General features: G+C 40.9%; 1 protein-coding gene across 6 annotated transcripts in view; it reads right to left on the bottom strand.

The window, feature by feature from the left end:
* LOC128687898 (multidrug resistance-associated protein 1) overlaps window positions 1–20,600 on the bottom strand; it is a 196,140-nt gene that overhangs the window by 55,240 nt on the left and 120,300 nt on the right. For all 6 annotated transcript variants that reach the window (XM_070083532.1, XM_070083534.1, XM_070083530.1 and 3 more), the window contains one exon: window positions 9,137–9,357. In XM_070083532.1, coding sequence (XP_069939633.1) covers window positions 9,137–9,357 — 221 coding nt within the window. The remainder of the gene's footprint in view (window positions 1–9,136; window positions 9,358–20,600) is intronic.

Genomic DNA, 20,600 nt, shown 5'->3' with positions numbered 1-20,600 from the left:
GAGTGTGAGCAGGGCAAAATTTAGTAAAGGGATTCAGAAAAACCAGTTATTTTTATATAGCCGGACTTGAGTTCTGGAAATGGGAAGCACAATGCCTGCACTTTAAAGGAAGGGTTTGGGATATTGGCAGTTTGGAGGGACATGTTGTGTACCTTTATACGTATATGCTTCTAAACTGTTGTATTCTGAGCACCTCTGCAAAAACAGTGATTATGTGTGAGGTGAAAGTGTTGAATGATGATGAAAGTGTTTTCTTTTTGGGGATTTTTTCTTTTTTTGGGTCACCCTGCCTCGCTGGGAGACGGCTGACATGTTAAAAAAAAAAAAATGTATTTACTGAGTTTTTTTTTATCCAAGATTTACCTTTTGAAAAGATTTTCTGATCTTATCTGTGAATATTAATCATGGTATGCTGTACATGTTTTAGCCAAATCTACCATCAAGAAGTCTGGTTTGCAGCAATGTGAATTATATTATACTGTATTACAAATACTTCATGCATGGATGTCTTTGCAATACTACAGAACATCTGTACTTTTGTTATGTAGCTAGAGGTCACCGCAACGGTGAAGCCCATGAATGGGATACAGTACAAAAAATGTAACTGTTAATAATAGGAACTGGTACAAGTATACTGACAGAAGGTATATAAGACACTATTGTAATTAGGTTAGGTTAGGTAAGGTTCGTCAGGAAACAGGACAAATGTTTCCTGACGCGGGTCTTAGTCAGATGATGACCCGCCTTTGGAGCTTTTGGTCATCTGACCGAGGCCTTCCGCTGGCTTACCGGTCCACCCCTTTAAAAATTATGGTCATTTATATTGTAATGCTACAACATTTTATTAAAAAGTCTTTCACTCCTGAAAGCTATGCCAATCCTACACAAGGCAAGAAAGACTGTCAGTATACATAAAGATAAGTCAGGTGTGAGAGACATCAGGTCTATGATATGTTGGTAAGTTCACCTGACTGGTGTTACACCAAAGTAGCATTGTGTTGTCAAGAAGTATAAAATAGTTAAACTACAGTGGTACCCCGAGTTTCAAAGTTAATCCGTTCCAGGAGCTAGTTCTACAGTTGAAACATTCAAAACTCGAAGTAATATTTCCCAAAAGAAATAATGCAAATACAATTAATCTGTTCCAGAAACCCAAAAATATTCACAAAAAAAATACATTTTATAGACATTAATTATAGTTTTACATACACACAACAAACATACATAGTACAGTTAGTAATAGATAAATAAACATTTAACCTGTAAACGGTCCAAAGGTATACATGTATATATGTTCACTACCCCAGTGCCCTGAATATTTTGAAAAATAATTTTTTTTTAAATGGAAATAAAGAGCACATTTTTCTAAGTGTTATAGGATAAAAAAAAAAATTAGGGTCAGTACTTACAGAGATATGAAGCCGAGGAGTTGGCACTGGATGCTCACCCGACGGCAACCTCCAGTCCTGCCACTTGCAGAAGTGTTGACGATATACCTTTTTTCTCTTTTTCATATTTTATATAATTTTTATGTTCTGATAATTACAATGTATAGTAGTTCTTGTCATTTCATAACCAATCTTTGTTCTGACACTAGTATTAGGTACTGAAATTGTACTCAAATTGTCACAAACACACTGACAGGTGGACATTTACACCTGCTTTGACCATTTACTATTGTCTTGGAATACATGCAAAGTATTTATATGTCCCAGCAATGTTTTGGACATGTGGGAGTATAGAAGAAGAAGTAGTAGTAGTAGTAGTAGTAGTAGTAGTAGTAGTAGTGGTAGTAGTAGTGGTAGTAGTGGTAGCAGTAGTAGTGGTAGTAGTAGCAGCAGTAGTAGTGGTAGCAGTAGTAGTGGTAGTAGAGGTAGTAGTGGTAGTAGTGGTAGTAGTAGTAGTAGTGGTAGTAGTGGTGGTAGTAGTGGTAGTAGTAGTAGTGGTAGTAGTAGTGGTAGTAGTAGTGGTAGTAGTAGTAGTGGTAGTAGTGGTGGTGGTAGTAGTGGTGGTGGTAGTAGTGGTGGTAGTAGTAGTGGTGGTAGTAGTAGTAGCAGTGGTGGTGGTAGTGGTAGTAGTAGTGGTGGTAGTAGTGGTGGTGGTAGTGGTGGTGGTAGTACTGGTAGTAGTGGTGGTAGTAGTAGTGGTGGTAGTAGTAGTGGTGGTAGTAGTAGTGGTAGTACTAGTAGTGGTGGTAGTAGTAGTAGTGGTAGTAGTGGTGGTGGTGGTAGTAGTGGTGGTGGTGGTGGTGGTAGTAGTAGTGGTGGTAGTAGTGGTGGTAGTAGTAGTGGTAGTAGTAGTAGTGGTAGTAGTAGTGGTAGTAGTAGTGGTGGTGGTGGTGGTGGTAGTGGTGGTGGTGGTAGTAGTGGTGGTAGTAGTAGTGGTGGTAGTAGTAGTGGTGGTAGTAGTAGTGGTGGTAGTAGTAGTGGTAGTAGTAGTAGTGGTAGTAGTAGTGGTAGTAGTAGTGGTGGTAGTAGTGGTGGTAGTAGTGGTGGTAGTAATGGTGGTAGTAATGGTGGTAGTAATGGTGGTAGTAATGGTGGTAGTAATGGTGGTAGTAGTGGTAGTAGTAGTGGTGGTAGTAGTAGTAGTGGTAACAGTAATAGTAGTTCTTCCCATGAAGCATGTAAAACAAGCCTCAAGTCCACCCCTGACAGTGAAGTGATGAGATAACGTAACATAAGAGGTGACATTTGATGAGCATACCCGAGGGTGCAGTGATAAGACATGATAAGATTAGAGGTGACATTTGATGAGCGTTGACCCTCGCTTTGTTTTCGCTGTCTGTCTGTCAAGCTCCCTGTCTATCTGTCTAGCTCTCTGTCTCAGAGAGAGCAACAAGATTGCATCATCACGTTTACTCATATCTTCAAGCAGAGTATAGCACTTTGTCTGGATTTTTTGGGTTATCCTAGGTAATTTACACTATGTATACTTGTATTTGTGTGTACCTGTGAGACAGAGACAGATAAAAGAGATAGACAGAGACAAATAGACAGATAGAGACAGACAAAGATAGAGACAGAGAGACAGAGATAGACATAGATACACACAGACAAACAGAGATAGAGCCAGGCCACCAGCAGCCGGCCAGCCACGCAGCTGGACGGCCAATCAGCCAGCCAGCCAGCCTGCTGAACAAGTATTACATTCCAGAATTGTTTCTCTTTACTTAGGGCATAGGTTATAAGACATTCTGGAAGGGTGTTGCACAAATATTGCACATGGGTTATTATCGAGGTTTTTTGATATTTCCATGACTACTTATGGCCACATCCACCTCAAAGCCACTAAACTCGGGGTCAAAATCACTTTCCTCTTAAAATGGGAGAGTTAATACTACATGAAATCAGTGAATCCCAGGTGTTTGCCGCACTGTTTGCTCTAGCTGGCGCTCATTTGAAATGGTGCTCCCACAAGGTACTAAGTGGTCCCAGATTTTTTTAATACAGTGCACACTGAGTGTTAAGACCCATTCTATGCTGACAAGGCATCTCAGGCCAATCGTGCCAAATCTGAAGGCAGGAAAAATAAAACATACATACGTTTGGACCTCTAGCAGTAAGAACGTATATAAATGTTTGGACTGTTTACGGGTTAAATAAACATACAAAATAACATTTTTACTTACCTTTATTGAAGATTGTTGATGGCATCTGGAAGATAGGGAGGAGTGAGGGAGCACTTATTGTTTGGAAGGGGAATCCCCTTCCATAAAGACTTTAGGTAACAAGTCCTTACCTGAGGTTACTTCCCTTCTTTAAGACTTCCTTAAAATGTGACATAGTTCTGTCACTGAACTTGTTGCAGAGATGGCTTGTTTCAGCTTGCTGATATTTTTCAGCAAATGCCTACACCCTATTCCACATTGCACAAATCTCCTTAATCTCTGAAGAAGGCACCATCCACCACTATCCACCACTACCATCCACCACCACCACCATGGTAGCTTATTTCACAGTCACACTTAATAAACTAGTACCAAACACAATAAATTATTTGTGAAATGTTTAAATGAGTGTGCAGGTTAGTGTTCACTCAAGCATAAACAAAGCCAGACTGGCTCGCAATGCCTGCTTGGGGGATGCAGGCAGCAGACAGGTCTGGTACGTGGTTTGAAACATGGGGCATGTTCGATACTCGGGACAAAATTGGAGCAAAAAAAAAAAAAAACGGTCGAAACTCGAAGCGTTTGACAGTCAATGCGTTCGAAACTCAGGGTTCCACTGTACCAGATTTATAGATTACAGTGCTCAAAACAGTGATCAATTGAGCCTCAAGGTGATGCCTTTTCGGCAGAAGAGGCTGACGTCAGTGGGTGTAGTGGTGGCATTGTCAATCAAGTCTTCGATGCTGGTAGAAGACCTGGTGGCCACACTCTTCTTACAACTTGCCAGGGCATTAATCACATTATTGGCTAAGTTCCCAAGTAGGAGGCCAATGTATAGTACCTTTTACTGGGGGCTATCTGAAGCAGTCATGCTCATGTTGCATTGTGCTCTCCTCCTGTAGTCATAGATAAAATATACATGGAAGGAACAACAAAAAGTCTAGAAAAGTACCTCAGAGTATACATATGCCTGTAGCTGGGACATGGAAAACATATCCATGGTTCACCACAGTTTGCATGACCACCTGATTATGTGGTGAGAAGACAGGTTGCCCCTTCTTCAAAAAAAGATGTTGCCTTGAGGTTGTACTGATCATTTCTAACACTGTAGTCCAAAATATGGTAATTTCAATATCTGAAGCATGCTGGCCTACCTGATGCTACCCCAGTAAGACACCATAGTCAAATGCCATCACCAAAACATCAGTGTCCTGCCTCTTTTACCTAAACAGTATGTAAGTCTCCATGGGAAAGTGGAGAAGAATCCCTCTTCTGTAAGACATGAATGTTGTAAGAAGCAACTAAATGCTGGGAGCAAGGGGTTAGTAACCCCTTCTCCTGTATAAATTACTAAATTTAAAAAGAGAAACTTTGTTTTTCTTTTTTGGTCACCCTGCTTTGGTGGGATAAATGAATGTATGTATATATGTTGTCAGCAAAAAGTAACTGTGTCAATTCCCATTTTGAATTTGATTCCCCATAATTTAATCCCACCCCTCTCCCAAACACCCTAGCATTTACTTCCTTAACAACCCCATCTATAAATATATTAAACAACCATATAGTCTCCCTCATACATACATATATAAAATTTCTTGACAGTGCCTCTCCCACTCTATCATCTGCTCTCCTTTTGCACTCTCTCACCACTCTCTTTACCTTTCTTTTACTCTCCATATATTCTGCTCTTCTTATAACACTTCTGCTTTGTAAAAACCTCTCATAAGCTACCTTTTTCTCTTTTATCACACCCTTTACTTCATCATTCCACCAATCACTCCTCTTTCCTCCTGCACCCACCCTCCTATAACCACAAACTTCTGCCCCACATTCTAATACTGCATTTTTAAAACTATTCCAACCCTCTTCAACCCCCCCATTACTCATCTTTGCACTATCCCACCTTTCTGCCAATAGTCGCTTATATCTCGCCCGAACTTCCTCCTCCCTTAGTTTATGAATGTATGTATATATGTTGTATATACATACATACATATATATATACGTACATACAATTTTTTTTTTCAACAAGTTGGCCGTCTCCCACCGAGGCAGGGTGACATACATCTTATTCTGCACAACATATATACATATGTATATATGTTGTGCAGAATAAGATGAACTGGTAAGTTTGGCCTAGAAAGCATGTCATTTTTACCAAAAAAGCAAAGGTGAAAAAAATGATGTAATCTGCAAAAAAAAAAAAAAAAAAATAATCTGAACATGTCACTGATTTTTACTAATATATTTAAACTGATCTATGATATATTTAGTAAAATTTGATTTAAAAAACTTACATTAGGTTTCTAGGTTATGTTTGGGACCAAAAAATTTTTTACACAATATTCATTGAAAAAAAAAAAGATTATTAATCCATGTAAGAAAATTTGGAATTAGTAAATTTTTAGGCCAGGTTGGCCTAAATGAACAATTCAGCTTATTATGCATAAAAGAGAAATACAGAGATAGAGATATATATATATACAGAGAGCAAGCACGCACACATGTATATGCATGCACACACACATGTATATGCATGCACACACACACACACACACACACACACACACACACACACACACTGTGTTAAGTTCTCATGCCCTGTATTAGTGACAAAGCGTCCAGGAGTAAAAGTTTCCCAATAAAATGTTCCAGCATTGCACAAGTGTCTTGTTAAAAGTATAATACAATTTTTTTTTTTATTATCACACTGGCCGATTCCCACCAAGGCAGGGTGGCCCAACAAAGAAAAACTTTCACCATCATTCACTCCATCACTGTCGTGCCAGAAGGGTGCTTTACACTACAGTTTTTAAACTGCAACATTAACACCCCTCCTTCAGAGTGCAGGCACTGTACTTCCCATCTCCAGGACTCAAGTCCGGCCTGCCGGTTTCCCTGAACCCCTTCATAAATGTTACTTTGCTCACACTCCAACAGCACGTCAAGTATTAAAAACCATTTGTCTCCATTCACTCCTATCAAACACGCTCACGCATGCCCGCTGGAAGTCCAAGCCCCTCGCACACAAAACCTCCTTTACCCCCTCCCTCCAACCTTTCCTAGGCCAATCCCTACCCCGCCTTCCTTCCACTACAGACTGATACACTCTTGAAGTCACTCTGTTTCGCTCCATTCTCTCTACATGTCCGAACCACCTCAACAACCCTTCTTCAGCCCTCTGGACAACAGTTTTGGTAATCACGCACCTCCTCCTAATTTCCAAACTACGAATTCTCTGCATTATATTCACACCACACATTGCCCTCAGACATGACATCTCCACTGCCTCCAGCCTTCTCCTCGCTGCAACATTCATCACCCATGCTTCACACCCATATAAGAGCGTTGGTAAAACTATACTCTCATACATTCCCCTCTTTGTCTCCAAGGACAAAGTTCTTTGTCTCCACAGACTCCTAAGTGCACCACTCACCCTTTTCCTCTCATCAATTCTATGATTCACCTCATCTTTCATAGACCCATCCGCTGACACGTCCACTCCCAAATATCTGAATACATTCACCTCCTCCATACCGTCTCCCTCCAATCTGATATCCAATCTTTCATCACCTAATCTTTTTGTTATCCTCATAACCTTACTCTTTCCTGTATTCATTTTTAATTTTCTTCTTTTGCATACCCTACCAAATTCATCCACCAATCTCTGCAACTTCTCTTCAGAATCTCCAAAGAGCACAGTGTCATCAGCAAACTATGACAACTCCCACTTTATGTGTGATTCTTTATCTTTTAACTCCACGCCTCTTGCCAAGACCCTCGCATTTACTTCTCTTACAACCCCATCTATAAATATATTAAACAACCACGGTGACATCACACATCCTTGTTTAAGGCCTACTTTTACTGGGAAATAATTTCCCTCTTTCCTACATACTCTAACTTGTAATAAATTGTACTGTAATAAATTGTTCCTATCTCATTAAAGCTAATGAAATACACTTGTACTGTATTAACATTGTATATATGAAATCTAAATGCCTTCCCTTCACATGTCTACATTTTGACAAATACCAAAGTTTATACCTGACACATTCTTAAACAAATGCTGGGAAGAGTAAAGTTTTGAAAATGCTAAACCTGCAAATACCAGTCCCAATGCACTGTAAATTATTATTATTTTTATTATAATATTCATAGGGAAGCATCCATAATCATAAGGAGGAACAGGAGTTACTCAGGTTTGATTCAATGAAGAGAAGGGAAAATACAAGCCAGAAAATGTACTCATTGCTACTGAATTTACTCTCTTCTGGAAGAGGATGCCTTGTAGAACATTCCTCTTCAAAAATTTAGAGTTTTTGTAGCATCACGGCAGCCAAGGAAAAGATAATCATTTCTCTTTGTGTAAATGTCTCAGGGAGCTATATGATGAAATTGACTATTCAACTGTTCCTTCAACTTGCATGTCCTTGGAGGGTTAAAAAAAAATAACACTGTTGCCAATATATTGGATGACATAAAAGACTTGATTCACAACTACTTTCAAGATGACCTCATAGACAACACTCCTGCCCACCAATATGACCTTGCCATCAGCATTCAACATCACGGTAGAGAACATATCACTAAAAAAACAAAATATGGTCCAAGTTCTCAAAACAAGGTATGACAGCTGCCTTTCAAAATTGCTACAGGAGATACACTTTCTATTACAATGTGTATAAGTGATAATATTTCAACAAAGTAAATATCACACAGACAACATAACTGCAGATTGTAGCACCAATATCAAGGAGTAAAGTGATGACATGAAAGAGCCTACTATAAAAATATGCAGGAAGATGCAGTGAACAAATTAAGCAGTTTCCCCAGTGTTGTTAATGTCAGGGTAAAGACGACTGTGAGACTGGCATAATAGCTTGGAGGGAAGATTCTGAGGATACAAGTGGGAAAGGGAAGATGTTCAAGAATCAATGGATGAATGAAGATGAAGAGAAGGTAATCAATCAAGGTGGATGAAGACCATGACAAGTTACAATAGGTAGCAGAATGAATCTGAAAATTTTGTCCAAAATCAGGTTGATAATGGGACATTTCTGGATCAATAATACTAAAATAAATTCAATGATGCAGATTAAGTTCAAGACAGAGAAATGAGGGCGAAATATCTACCCTCCAAAGAACTTTACCAATGCCTTCAGCAAAGTACATGCCCTTCATATCATTTTCTAAAGTCACCACCTCAGGCAACAGCATAAACCACCACCTAGGGCACCACCAGTTATCACCTCAGGTACCACAAGTCATCACCAGTTACCACCTTAGGCTCCACCACTTCTAGCACTCTACCCCATGATGATCTCTTAGAGAAATCATCCTCCAGACTTCCCCCTCAAAATGAAAAATACTGAAAGAAGTGCATTACTGTGCTACATTCTTTTGTGTGTTCATGGTTTTAACATTTATGGTGACCTCTAGTAAGGTATTAAAGGGGAAAAGAACAAAAATTAACAGTCTACATTTCGGAAAACATGCAGTCACAGAAGAACCTGAGCCACGTACCGTGAAGAAGCATAATAACCATGAGCGAAGACTCCAAGGTAAAACATTATCCAAAGTGTCAACATCCTTGCCAAATCTATTAATCAAACGCCCAATAGGATTGGTATCAAAGAAGTGCATTGGCAAATGCATGACACTGTGAAGAATATCCACATGCAGTTTGGCTGCAGCATCAACAGCACCGAACGATAAGGAAAATGCTCCGCCAAGGATGAAAAGTGCTGCAGAACAAACAAAATGGAATTTAATCAGATGTATTATTATTATTATTATTATTTATTGCAATTACAAAATCCATGAGACATCACAAAACCTGTATGGGCCACAAGCACCTGGGGAATGGGAGATAATCAGTTTGATCAGGAAGGGTAGCTTCAATTGCCCAGATCATTAAGACCCCTTCACTAGCAAAAAGAGAGACCCATATTACCAGCCTGTAAGATGACGAAGTCCTCAACATTACTAATATTTAGCAAAACTGGATTAGCAATAAGGTGAACTCTAATATCAACATTCATTCCTTACAAATCACATAACATTTATCAGATATTCAAAAATGTGTTCCCATTTTTTTTCAAGAGTGAGTGCTACCACCACCCCAATATCTAGAGGGGTGAGAGAGCACCACCTCATTACCTAGAGTGAGTATCTGTCCCAGCTCCATTACATAAAGGGGTGGTAACACCTTTCCTCTTCCCAGCCTGTCTTCTGGTCTTCTCTGCTTTTTCTTGCTCAGTTCTAGCCTGACAACAGTTCAGGATGAACCAAATCATTGCCTTAACCTTCTTTTCTTTTCATGATGGAAGGTGAGAGAGGCTTCTGAGAGAACATGTTATATGCCTCCAAATGGTTTTCAAACAGTCTCTCATGCAAAGGCTGTTTGTCAGTGCTGGCAGCATAATTATGTCATACTGAATGTGCCCAGGCTGCTTGCTGGTGCTGGCAGCACATATCATACTACACATGCACAACCCACAATCATTTGCTAATATAAGGCTTATTATAAAAATTAAATCATATTGTGTAGTTGAATGGTTCAGAGAATCGACATGTTGATAAATTAGACACATGTGCAACTCTTGGGTATCTTTATTGAGGACCAAGAGTTGCACATGTGTCTAATTTATTAAATCATATTGTACTGTGTGGCTTATTATAAAACAATTAAATCATAATGTACTGTGTGAGAAAGGTGAATTATCAAGAGGGAAGAAAGGGAAAGAGCAATCTGCATCACTACTCAGTCCACATACAATCTTGCTATAACTTTATAGCCATCTCTCCAAATCTGTGGGCTACGGTATTTTTTTTTTTTAACATGGCCATTTCCCACCAAGGCTGGGTGACCCAAAAAGAAAGAAAAACCCAAGAAAAAAAGAAAAAACTTTCATCATCATTCAACATTTTCACCATCACTATGACATATAATCACTGTCTCTGCTGAAGTGTTCAGATACGACAGTTTACACGTCCCTCCAAATTGCCAATATCCGAAACCCCTCCTTGAAAGTGCAGGCATTGTACTTCCCATTTTCAGAACTCAAGCCCAGCTAACCGGTTTCCCTGAATCTCTTCACAAAATATTACCCTGCTCACACTCCAACAGCTCGTCAGGTCCCAAAAACCATCTGTCTCCATTCACTCCTATCTAACACGCCCACACACGCTTGCTGGAAGTCCAAGCCCCTTGCCCCCCAAAACCTCCTTTACCCCCTCCCTCCAACCTTTTCATGGATGACCCCTACCTTGCCTTCCTTCCCCTACAGATTTATACACTCTCCAAGTAATTCTTTGTTCCATTCTCTCTAAATGACCAAACCACCTCAACAACCCCTCTTCAGCCCTCTAACTAATACTTTTGTAACTCCACACCTAATTTCCACACTATGAATTCTCTGCATATTATTTACACCACTCAGTTCCCTTAGACACAACATCTCCACTTCCTCCAGCTGCCTCTTCACTGCAGCATTTACAACCCATGCTTCACACCCATATAAGTGTTGGTATCACTATGCTCGGGTTCGACTCCTGGCGAAGTCTTGAATTTTTTTTTGTTTGAAGTGAATGTTTTCAGATATTTGGGAGTTGCCATGTCAGCGGATGGATTTATGAAGGATGAGGTTAACCATAGAACTGATGAAGGAAAAAAGGTGAGTGGTGCATTGACGTGTTTTTTTTTTTTTAACAAACTGGCCATATCCCACCAAGGCAGGGTGGCCCAAAAAGAAAAACTAAAGTTTCTCTTTTTAAATTTAGTAATTTATACAAAAGACAGGGTTACTAGCCCCTTGCCCCCGGCATTTTAGTCGCCTCTTACAACACGCATGGCTTATGGAGGAAGAATTCTGTTCCACTTCCCCATGGAGATAAGAGGAAATAAACAAGAACAAGAACTAGAAAGAAAACAGTAGAAAGCCCAGAGGGGTGTGTATATATATGCTTGTACATGTATATGTATGCACAGTGTGACCTAAGTGTAAGTAGAAGTAGCAAAACATACCTGAAATCTTGCATGTTTATGAGACAGAAAAAAGGACACCAACAATCCTACTATCATGTAAAACAATTACAGGCTTTCGTTTTACACTCACTTGGCAGGACGGTAGTACCTCCCTGGGCGGTTGCTGTTTATCAACCTACTACCTAAATTGAGGTATATGTGGAGACAGAAAACATTATCTATGGAGGCAAAGAAAGGAATGTATGAAAGTATAGTGGTACCAACACTCTTATGTAGGTATGAAGCTTGGGTTGTAAATGCTGCAGCGAGGAGGCAGTTGGAAGCAGTGGAGATGTCCTGTCTAAGGGCAATGTGTGGTGTAAATATTATTCAGAGAATTTGGAGCGTGGAAATTAGGAGAAGGTGTGGAGTTAATAAAAGTATTAGTCAGAGGGCTGAAGAAGGGGTGTTGAGGTGGTTTGGTTATTTAGAGAGAATGGATCAAAGTAGAATGACATGCAGAGTGTATAAATCTGTAGGGGAAGGAAGGCAGGGTAGGGGTCATCCTCGAAAAGGTTGGAGGGAAGGGGTAAAGGAGGTTTTATGGGCAAGGGGCTTGGACTTCCAGCAAGCATGCATGAGCGTGATAGACAGAAGTGAATGGAGACGAATGGTATTTGGGACCTGACGAGCTGTTGCAGTGTGAGCAGGGTAATATTTAGTGAAGGGATTCAGGGAAGCAGGTTATTTTTATATAGCCATTCTTGAGTACTGGAAATGGGAAGTACAATGCCTGCTTTAAAGGAGGGGTTTGGGATATTGGTAATTTGGAGGGATATGTTGTATATCTTTGTACATATATGCTTCTAAACTGTTGTGGTCTGGGCACCTCTGCAAAAACAGTGATTATGTATGAGTGAGGTGAAAGTGTTGAATGATGATGAAAGTATTTTCTTTTTGGGGATTTTCTTTCTTTTTGGGTCACCCTGCCTCGGTGGGAGACGGCCAACTTGTTAAAAAAAAAAATCACTATACTCTCATGCATTCCCTTCTTTGCCTCCATGGATAAAGTTCTTTGTCTCCGCAGATACCTCAATGCACCACTCACCTTCCTTCCTTCATCAATTTTATGGTTAACCTCCTCCTTCATAAACCTATCTGCTGACAAGCCAATTCCCAAATATCTGAAAACATTCACTTCTTCCATACTCCCTCCCTCCAATGTGATATCCAATTTTTCTTTATCTAAATCGTTTGATACCCTCATCACCTTACTCTTATCTATGTTCACTTTCAACTTTATACCTTTACACACCGTATTTATGGGTTTCAATTATTCAACATTTTTACTGATCAGCAACAATGAATAGATTAAATTATCCACTGATTTCCTGGCTCAGTGGTTTTTCCCCATGTCTAAATCTTTTAACTCTCACCATCATATCTTATGAATGTCAATAGTCACAAGAGTAGAATGCTATACAGTACCTTGTATTAGAGATATGATCTCTGACACAAAATGAACCCAGATCTGAAAATTTTTTGTGCTAACTTAATTTTGCTAGTTTTTAGTTTCTAGCTTTACGGAATTTATAGGATGGAGGACTATATTATTTAACCCTTTGACTGTCACAACCCCAAATCCTTAGGGTTCTCCTGGTGTTGCAGAATATTTGGAAAAAAAAAAAAAATCCTATGAAATGATAGAGAATCTTTTCCCGATGGTAATGACGCCAAAAGTATGAAATTTGATGGAAAACTTATGGAATTACGCTCTCGCAAAGTTAGCGACCTCAGCAATTTCGCCCACTTTGAGCCCTATTTTCAGCTAATTCCATTGTTCCAGTCAACCAAGCTCATAGCTATTTCTTTAGAACTCCATTTGTTCTATCAAATGAGTACAAGAAACTTCCCATTTACCAATTTCAACTACCCAATAAAGTGGTCAGAAAATGGCAATTTGGCCAATTTCATGCAAATTAAAAAATATGCCAATTTCAAAATAGGGTCCAGAATGAACAATGCAGACATTCCTGGCTGTAAAATAACATTTTCTTTGTTCACCAGTCATGTCTCCAGGCCCCTCTGATATTACTCTTGCTTTCTATTTTGAATTTTTATTCAAACAAAAAATAGATTTACTGTTATGCAGACTACTGCAATATTGTAATAATTGTATAAATAATGTCAACCCATTCATGACTGCATATTAGAATGGCTAGTTGGACATTTATTGGACAATGACGTCATTTGTTTACTCTTGAACACCGGCAAAAACCAAACATTTCCCCTACTTTGAGCTCCATTTCAAGGTCCTTTTCATAGTAAAACCAATCAAAATCACCTCCATTTCTATAATATGTTTTCCATGCTATCAAATGTGACTATGAAAATGAGAAGAATAAAACCATAAAAACTATATGAAAATACACCTCAAAGTCGACGATTAATCCAGAAACACGGTTGGAGTTTTTTGTCTCATTATGCACTGCTTGCTGCAGGATTTTTTTTATACTGCACACACTGACCACACAGACCCATTCTCTCACATGTGGGCCTATCAGCTTTCTCCCGCTTGATTTGAAGCTGCTAGAATTTTTGAGTATATACATGTATACGTCAAACACATTGGCTCGTAAGACATACATATACCACCAAAACAGCCTATTCTAACTGTACAGTAAGTCCCCAACATATGAACAACTGAACTTACACTTAGGTCACTTTGGAACCAGCTAACAGAATTCTTGGCTTCATATCTAGAAATATAAATAATAGAAGTCCTCAGGTTGTTCTTCTACTCTATATATCCTTGGTTAGGCCTCATTTAGACTATGCTGCTCAGTTCTGGTCACTGTATTACAGAATAGATATAAATGCTCTGGAAAACGTACAGAGGAGGATGACAAAGATGATCCCATTTGTCTCCATTCACTCCTATCAAACACGCTCACGCATGCCCGCTGGAAGTCCAAGCCCCTCGCACACAAAACCTCCTTTACCCCCCTCCCTCCAACCTTTCCTAGGCCGACCCCTACCCCGCCTTCCTTCCACTACAGACTGATACACTCTTGAAGTCATTCTGTTTTGCTCCATTCTCTCTACGTGTCCAAACCACCTCAACAACCCTTCCTCAGCCCTCTGGACAACAGTTTTGGCAACCCCGCACCTCCTCCTAACTTCCAAACTACGAATTCTCTGCATTATATTCACACCACACATTGCCCTCAGACATGACATCTCCACTGCCTCCAGCCTTCTCCTCGCTGCAACATTCATCACCCATGCTTCACACCCATATAAGAGCGTTGGTAAAACTATACTCTCATACATTCCCCTCTTTGCCTCCAAGGACAAAGTTCTATGTCTCCACAGACTCCTAAAGTGCACCGCTCACCCTTTTCCCCTCATCAATTCTATGATTCACGTCATCTTTCATAGACCCATCCGCTGACATGTCCACTCCCAAATATCTGAATACATTCACCTCCTCCATACTCTCTCTCTCTCCAATCTGATATCCAATCTTTCATCACCTAATCTTTTTGTTATCCTCATAACCTTACTCTTTCCTGTATTCACTTTTAATTTTCTTCATTTACATACCCTACCAAATTCGTCCACCAACCTCTGCAACTTCTCTTCAGAATCTCCCAAGAGCACAGTGTCATCAGCAAAGAGCAACTGTGACAACTCCCACTTTATGTGTGATTCTTTAACTTTTAACTCCACGCCTCTTGCCAAGACCCTCGCATTTACTTCTCTTACAACCCCATCTATAAATATATTAAACAACCATAGTGACATCACACATCCTTGTCTAAGGCCTACTTTTACTGGGAAATAATCTCCTTCTTTCCTACTTACTCTAACTTGAGCCTCACTATCCTCGTAAAAACTCTTCACTGCTTTCAGTAACCTACCTCCTATACCATACACCTGCAACATCTGCCACATTACCCCCCTATCCACCCTGTCACATGCCTTTTCCAAATCCATAAATGCCACAAAAACCTCTTTAGCCTTATCTAAATACTGTTCACTTATATGTTTCACTGTAAACACCTGGTCCACACACCCCCTACCTTTCCTAAAGCCTCCTTGTTCATCTGCTATCCTATTCTCCGTCTTACTCTTAATTCTTTCAATAATTGGGGTTGTAAGAGAAGTAAATGCGAGGGTCTTGGCAAGAGGTGTGGAGTTAAAAGATAAAGAATCACACACAAAGTGGGAGTTGTCACAGCTGCTCTTTGCTGATGACACTGTGCTCTTGGGAGATTCTGAAGAGAAGTTGCAGAGATTGGTGGATGAATTTGGTAGGGTGTGCAAAAGAAGAAAATTAAAGGTGAATACAGGAAAGAGTAAGGTTATGAGGATAACAAAAAGATTAGGTGATGAAAGATTGAATATCAGATTGGAGGGAGAGAGTATGGAGGAGGTGAACGTATTCAGATATTTGGGAGTGGACGTGTCAGCGGATGGGTCTATGAAAGATGAGGTGAATCATAGAATTGATGAGGGAAAAAGAGTGAGTGGTGCACTTAGGAGTCTGTGGAGACAAAGAACTTTGTCCTTGGAGGCAAAGAGGGGAATGTATGAGAGTATAGTTTTACCAACGCTCTTATATGGGTGTGAAGCGTGGGTGATGAATGTTGCAGCGAGGAGAAGGCTGGAGGCAGTGGAGATGTCATGTCTGAGGGCAATGTGTGGTGTGAATATAATGCAGAGAATTCGTAGTTTGGAAGTTAGGAGGAGGTGCGGGATTACCAAAACTGTTGTCCAGAGGGCTGAGGAAGGGTTGTTGAGGTGGTTCGGACATGTAGAGAGAATGGAGCGAAACAGAATGACTTCAAGAGTGTATCAGTCTGTAGTGGAAGGAAGGCGGGGTAGGGGTCGGCCTTGGAAAGGTTGGAGGGAGGGGGTAAAGGAGGTTTTGTGTGCGAGGGGCTTGGACTTCCAGCAGGCATGCATGAGCGTGTTTGATAGAAGTGAATGGAGACAAATGGTTTTTAATACTTGACGTGCTGTTGGAGTGTGAGCAAAGTAACATTTATGAAGGGATTCAGGGAAACCGGCAGGCCAGACTTGAGTCCTGGAGATGGGAAGTACAGTGCCTGCACTCTGAAGGAGGGGTGTTAATGTTGCAGTTTAAAAACTGTAGTGTAAAGCACCCTTCTGGCAAGACAGTGATGGAGTGAATGATGGTGAAAGTTTTTCTTTTTCGGGCCACCCTGCCTTGGTGGGAATCGGCCAGTGTGATAATAAAATAATAAATAACTACCATACACTTTACCAGGTATACTCAACAGACTTATCCCCCTATAATTTTTGCACTCTCGTTTGTCCCCTTTACCTTTATACAAAGGAACTATGCATGCTCTCTGCCAATCCCTAGGTACCTTACCCTCTTCCATACATTTATTAAATAATAGCACCAACCACTCCAAAACTATATCCCCACCTGCTTTTAACATTTCTATCTGTAAATAGCATGCTGACAATTTCCAGCCAAGACAGGACTTGCAGCAATGGTTTCAAGTTGGAAAAATTCAGTTTCAGGAAGGATATAGGAAAGCACTGGTTTAGTAATAGAGTTGTGGATGAGTCGAACAAACTCCCGAGTGCAGTTATTGAGGCTAAAACATTGTGTAGTTTTAAAAATAGGTTAGATAAATACATGAGTGGGTGTGAGTTGGACCTGACAAGCTTGTGCTTCTGGGTCTGGTGCCGTGCTCCTTCCTTGAGTGGAGGTGACCAGACTGGGTGGGTCAATGGGCTAATCTGGGGGGGGGGGTCACTGGGCTAATCCAGGGAGGGGGGTGGACATGGACCTGCTCTGCATGGGTTAGTAGGCCTGTTGCAGTGTTCCTTCTTTCTCATGTTCTTTTTTTTTTTTTTTTCAACAAGTCGGCCATCTCCCACTGAGGCAGGGTGACCCAAAAAGAAAGAAAATCCCCAAAAAGAAAATACTTTCATCATCCTTCAACACTTTCACCTCACTCACACATAATCACTGTTTTTGCATAGGTGCTCAGAACACAACAGTTAAGAAGCATATATGTATAAAGATACACAATATATCCCTCCAAACTGCTAATATCCCAAACCCCTCCTTTAGAGTGCAGGCATTGTACATGTACTTCCCATTTCCAGGACTCAAGTCCAGCTATATAAAAATAAACTGGTTTCTCTAAATCCCTTCACTAAATATTACCCTGCTCACACTCCAACAGATCGTCAGGTCCCAAATACCATTCGTCTCCATTCACTCCTATCGAACACGCTCATGCATGCCTGCTGGAAGTCCAAGCCCCTCACCCACAAAACCTCCCTTACCCCTTCCTTCCAACCTTTTCGAGGACGACCCCTACCCCGCCTTCCTTCTCCTACAGATTTAAATGCTCTCCATGTCATTCTACTCTGATCCATTCTCTCTAAATGACCAAACCACCTCAACAACCCCTCTTCAGCTCTCTGACTAATACTTTTTTTATGTACTGTAATTTCTAATGAATGTTGATCTGCAAACATGAACAATGCAAAAACTCAAACATAACACATTTTCTATGAACTATTTTTTCTAATTTTTTTCATCAAATGTATGTTGTACCTCTAACTTTAGTTAATCCAGAAAGATATTGGCACTGACTATTTTTCATGTGGTGTGACTGTATAAACCAGAAGATACAGTTTATCAACTAATTTTTTTTTATTTTTCAACAAATCAGCCATATCCCACTGAGGCAGGGTGGCTCAAAAAGAAAAACAAAAGTTTATCTTTTTAAATTTAGTAATTTATACAGGAGAAGGGGTTACTAGCCCCTTGCTCCTGGCATTTTAGTTGCCTCTTACGACACGCATGGCTTAGGGAGGAAGAATTCTGTTCCACTTACCCATGGAGAATATCACCTATTATAAAATAAAAAAAAAATCAGCTATACAGTGGACCCCCGCATACCGTTGGCATCACATTACGTTAAATCCGCATACCGATACATTTTATCACTAAGATTTTGCCTCGCATACTGCTAAAAAACCCGCTCAACACTATTCGTCCGAGACGCGTCTAATGTGCGGCCTGAGCCAGCCTCACATGTTTCGTTGGTGGCATTGTTTACAAGCCAGCCTCCGCGGTAACATCCAAGCATACAATCGTAACATTTCGTATTATTACAGTGTTTTTGGTGATTTTATCTGCAAAATAAGTGACCATGGGCCCCAAGAAAGCTTCTAGTGCCAACCCTGTGGTAAAAAGGGTGAGAAATATTATCGAAATACTGTGGTACCATGGTCAACTGCTGCTGCTGTTGCTGCTGCTGCTGTAGCACTGTCAGCTGCTGCTGCTGCTGTAGCACCGTCAGCTGCTGCTGTACCACTGTCAGCTGCTGCTGCTGCTGCACTGTCAGCTGCTGCTGTAGCACTGTCAGCTGCTGCTGTAGCACCGTCAGCTGTCAATTTTGTCAAGGTTGGGAACCAAAGCAATCATAGTACTAGGGGGAGAGAGCACAACTTTGTAGTACCCACAGTCAGTGGCCAGGCGTCAAACACCTTTTATTGTACAGCAATAAAGGAATGGAACAGACTACCCGCACATGCCAAAGCCAGTCATAGCATGAACCAGTTCAAGAAGACTGCCAAAAAGTGTCTGATGAATGTAGCTACAGAAAGGGAGGGGAATGATTTTCTATTTTTTAGCTAAAATACGTGTAAATTTTACCTTATCCCTAGTAATGACCCTCGTATTGTAGATAGTCTTAATGACCCTCGTGTAGTAGATAGTCTTTTTAGTATGATAATAAGATGTTATCTTCATTGTAGAATAATAAGAAAATATTATAACCTTTATATTATAATAATAAGGTAAAAGGACCCCAATGGAAATAAGTCACTCTGTCTGACTTTTTTGGGTTATCCTAGGTTCTCTACACATATGCTGCTATGTATGATAATTCTATGTAACTGTATTTGTGTATACCTGAATAAATTTACTTACTTACTTACTTACTAGCTGCTGCTGCTGCTGTACCACCATCCGCTGCTGCTGTAGTACCATCTGCTGCTGCTGCTGCTGCTGCTGTAGTACCGTCTGCTGCTGCTGTAGCATCGTCTGCTGCTGCTGTAGCATCGTCTGCTGCTGCTGTAGCATTGTCTGCTGCTGCTGTAGCACTGTCAGCTGCTGCTGCACTGTCAGCTGCTGCTGCACTGTCAGCTGTTGCTGCACTGTCAGCTGCTGCTGCTGCTGTAGCACTGTCAGCTGCTGTAGCACCATCAGCTGCTGCTGCTGCTGTACCACTGTCAGCTGCTGCTACTGCTGCTGTTGTAGTACCATCTGCTGCTGCTGTAGCATTGTCTGCTCCTGCTGTAGCACTGTCAGCTGCTGCTGCTGCTGTAGCACTGTCAGCTGCTGCTGCTGCTGTAGCACTGTCAGCTGCTGCTACTGTAGCACTGTCAGCTGCTGCTGTAGCACTGTCAGCTGCTGCTGCTGCTGCTGCTGCTGTAGCACTGTCAGCTGCTGTAGCACCATCAGCTGCTGCTGCTGCTGTACCACCATCAGCTGCTGCTACTGCTGCTGTTGTAGTACCGTCTGCAGCTGCTGTAGCATCGTCTGCTGCTGCTGTAGCACTGTCAGCTGCTGCTGTAGCACTGTCAGCTGCTGCTGCTGCTGTAGCACCGTTGTTGGTGTGGCTTATTGAGAATACCAAGAAACAATTAACCCCAGAGGGTTAGCCACCCAGGATAACCCAAAAAAGTCAGTGTCATCGAAAACTGTCTAACTTATTTCCATTGGGGTCCTTAATCTTGTCTCCCAGGATGCAACCCACACCAGTCGACTAACACCCAGGTGAACAGGGAAAAATGCCTGGAACTAGTGCTCATATTGGTGAATTTAAAGCCAGCAAAGGTTGGTTTGAGAGATTTAAGAATCGTAGTGGCATACACAGTGTGATAAGGCCTGTTCTGGAAGAAAATGCCAAACAGGACCTACAGTACTCAGGAGGAAAAGGCACTCCCAGGACACAG

This window comes from Cherax quadricarinatus, chromosome 10, assembly GCF_038502225.1.
Source record: "Cherax quadricarinatus isolate ZL_2023a chromosome 10, ASM3850222v1, whole genome shotgun sequence".
NCBI classification, from domain to species: Eukaryota; Metazoa; Arthropoda; class Malacostraca; order Decapoda; family Parastacidae; genus Cherax; species Cherax quadricarinatus.
Note: the sequence above shows the minus strand (reverse complement) of the source record. Positions and strands in the feature narration are given on the sequence as shown.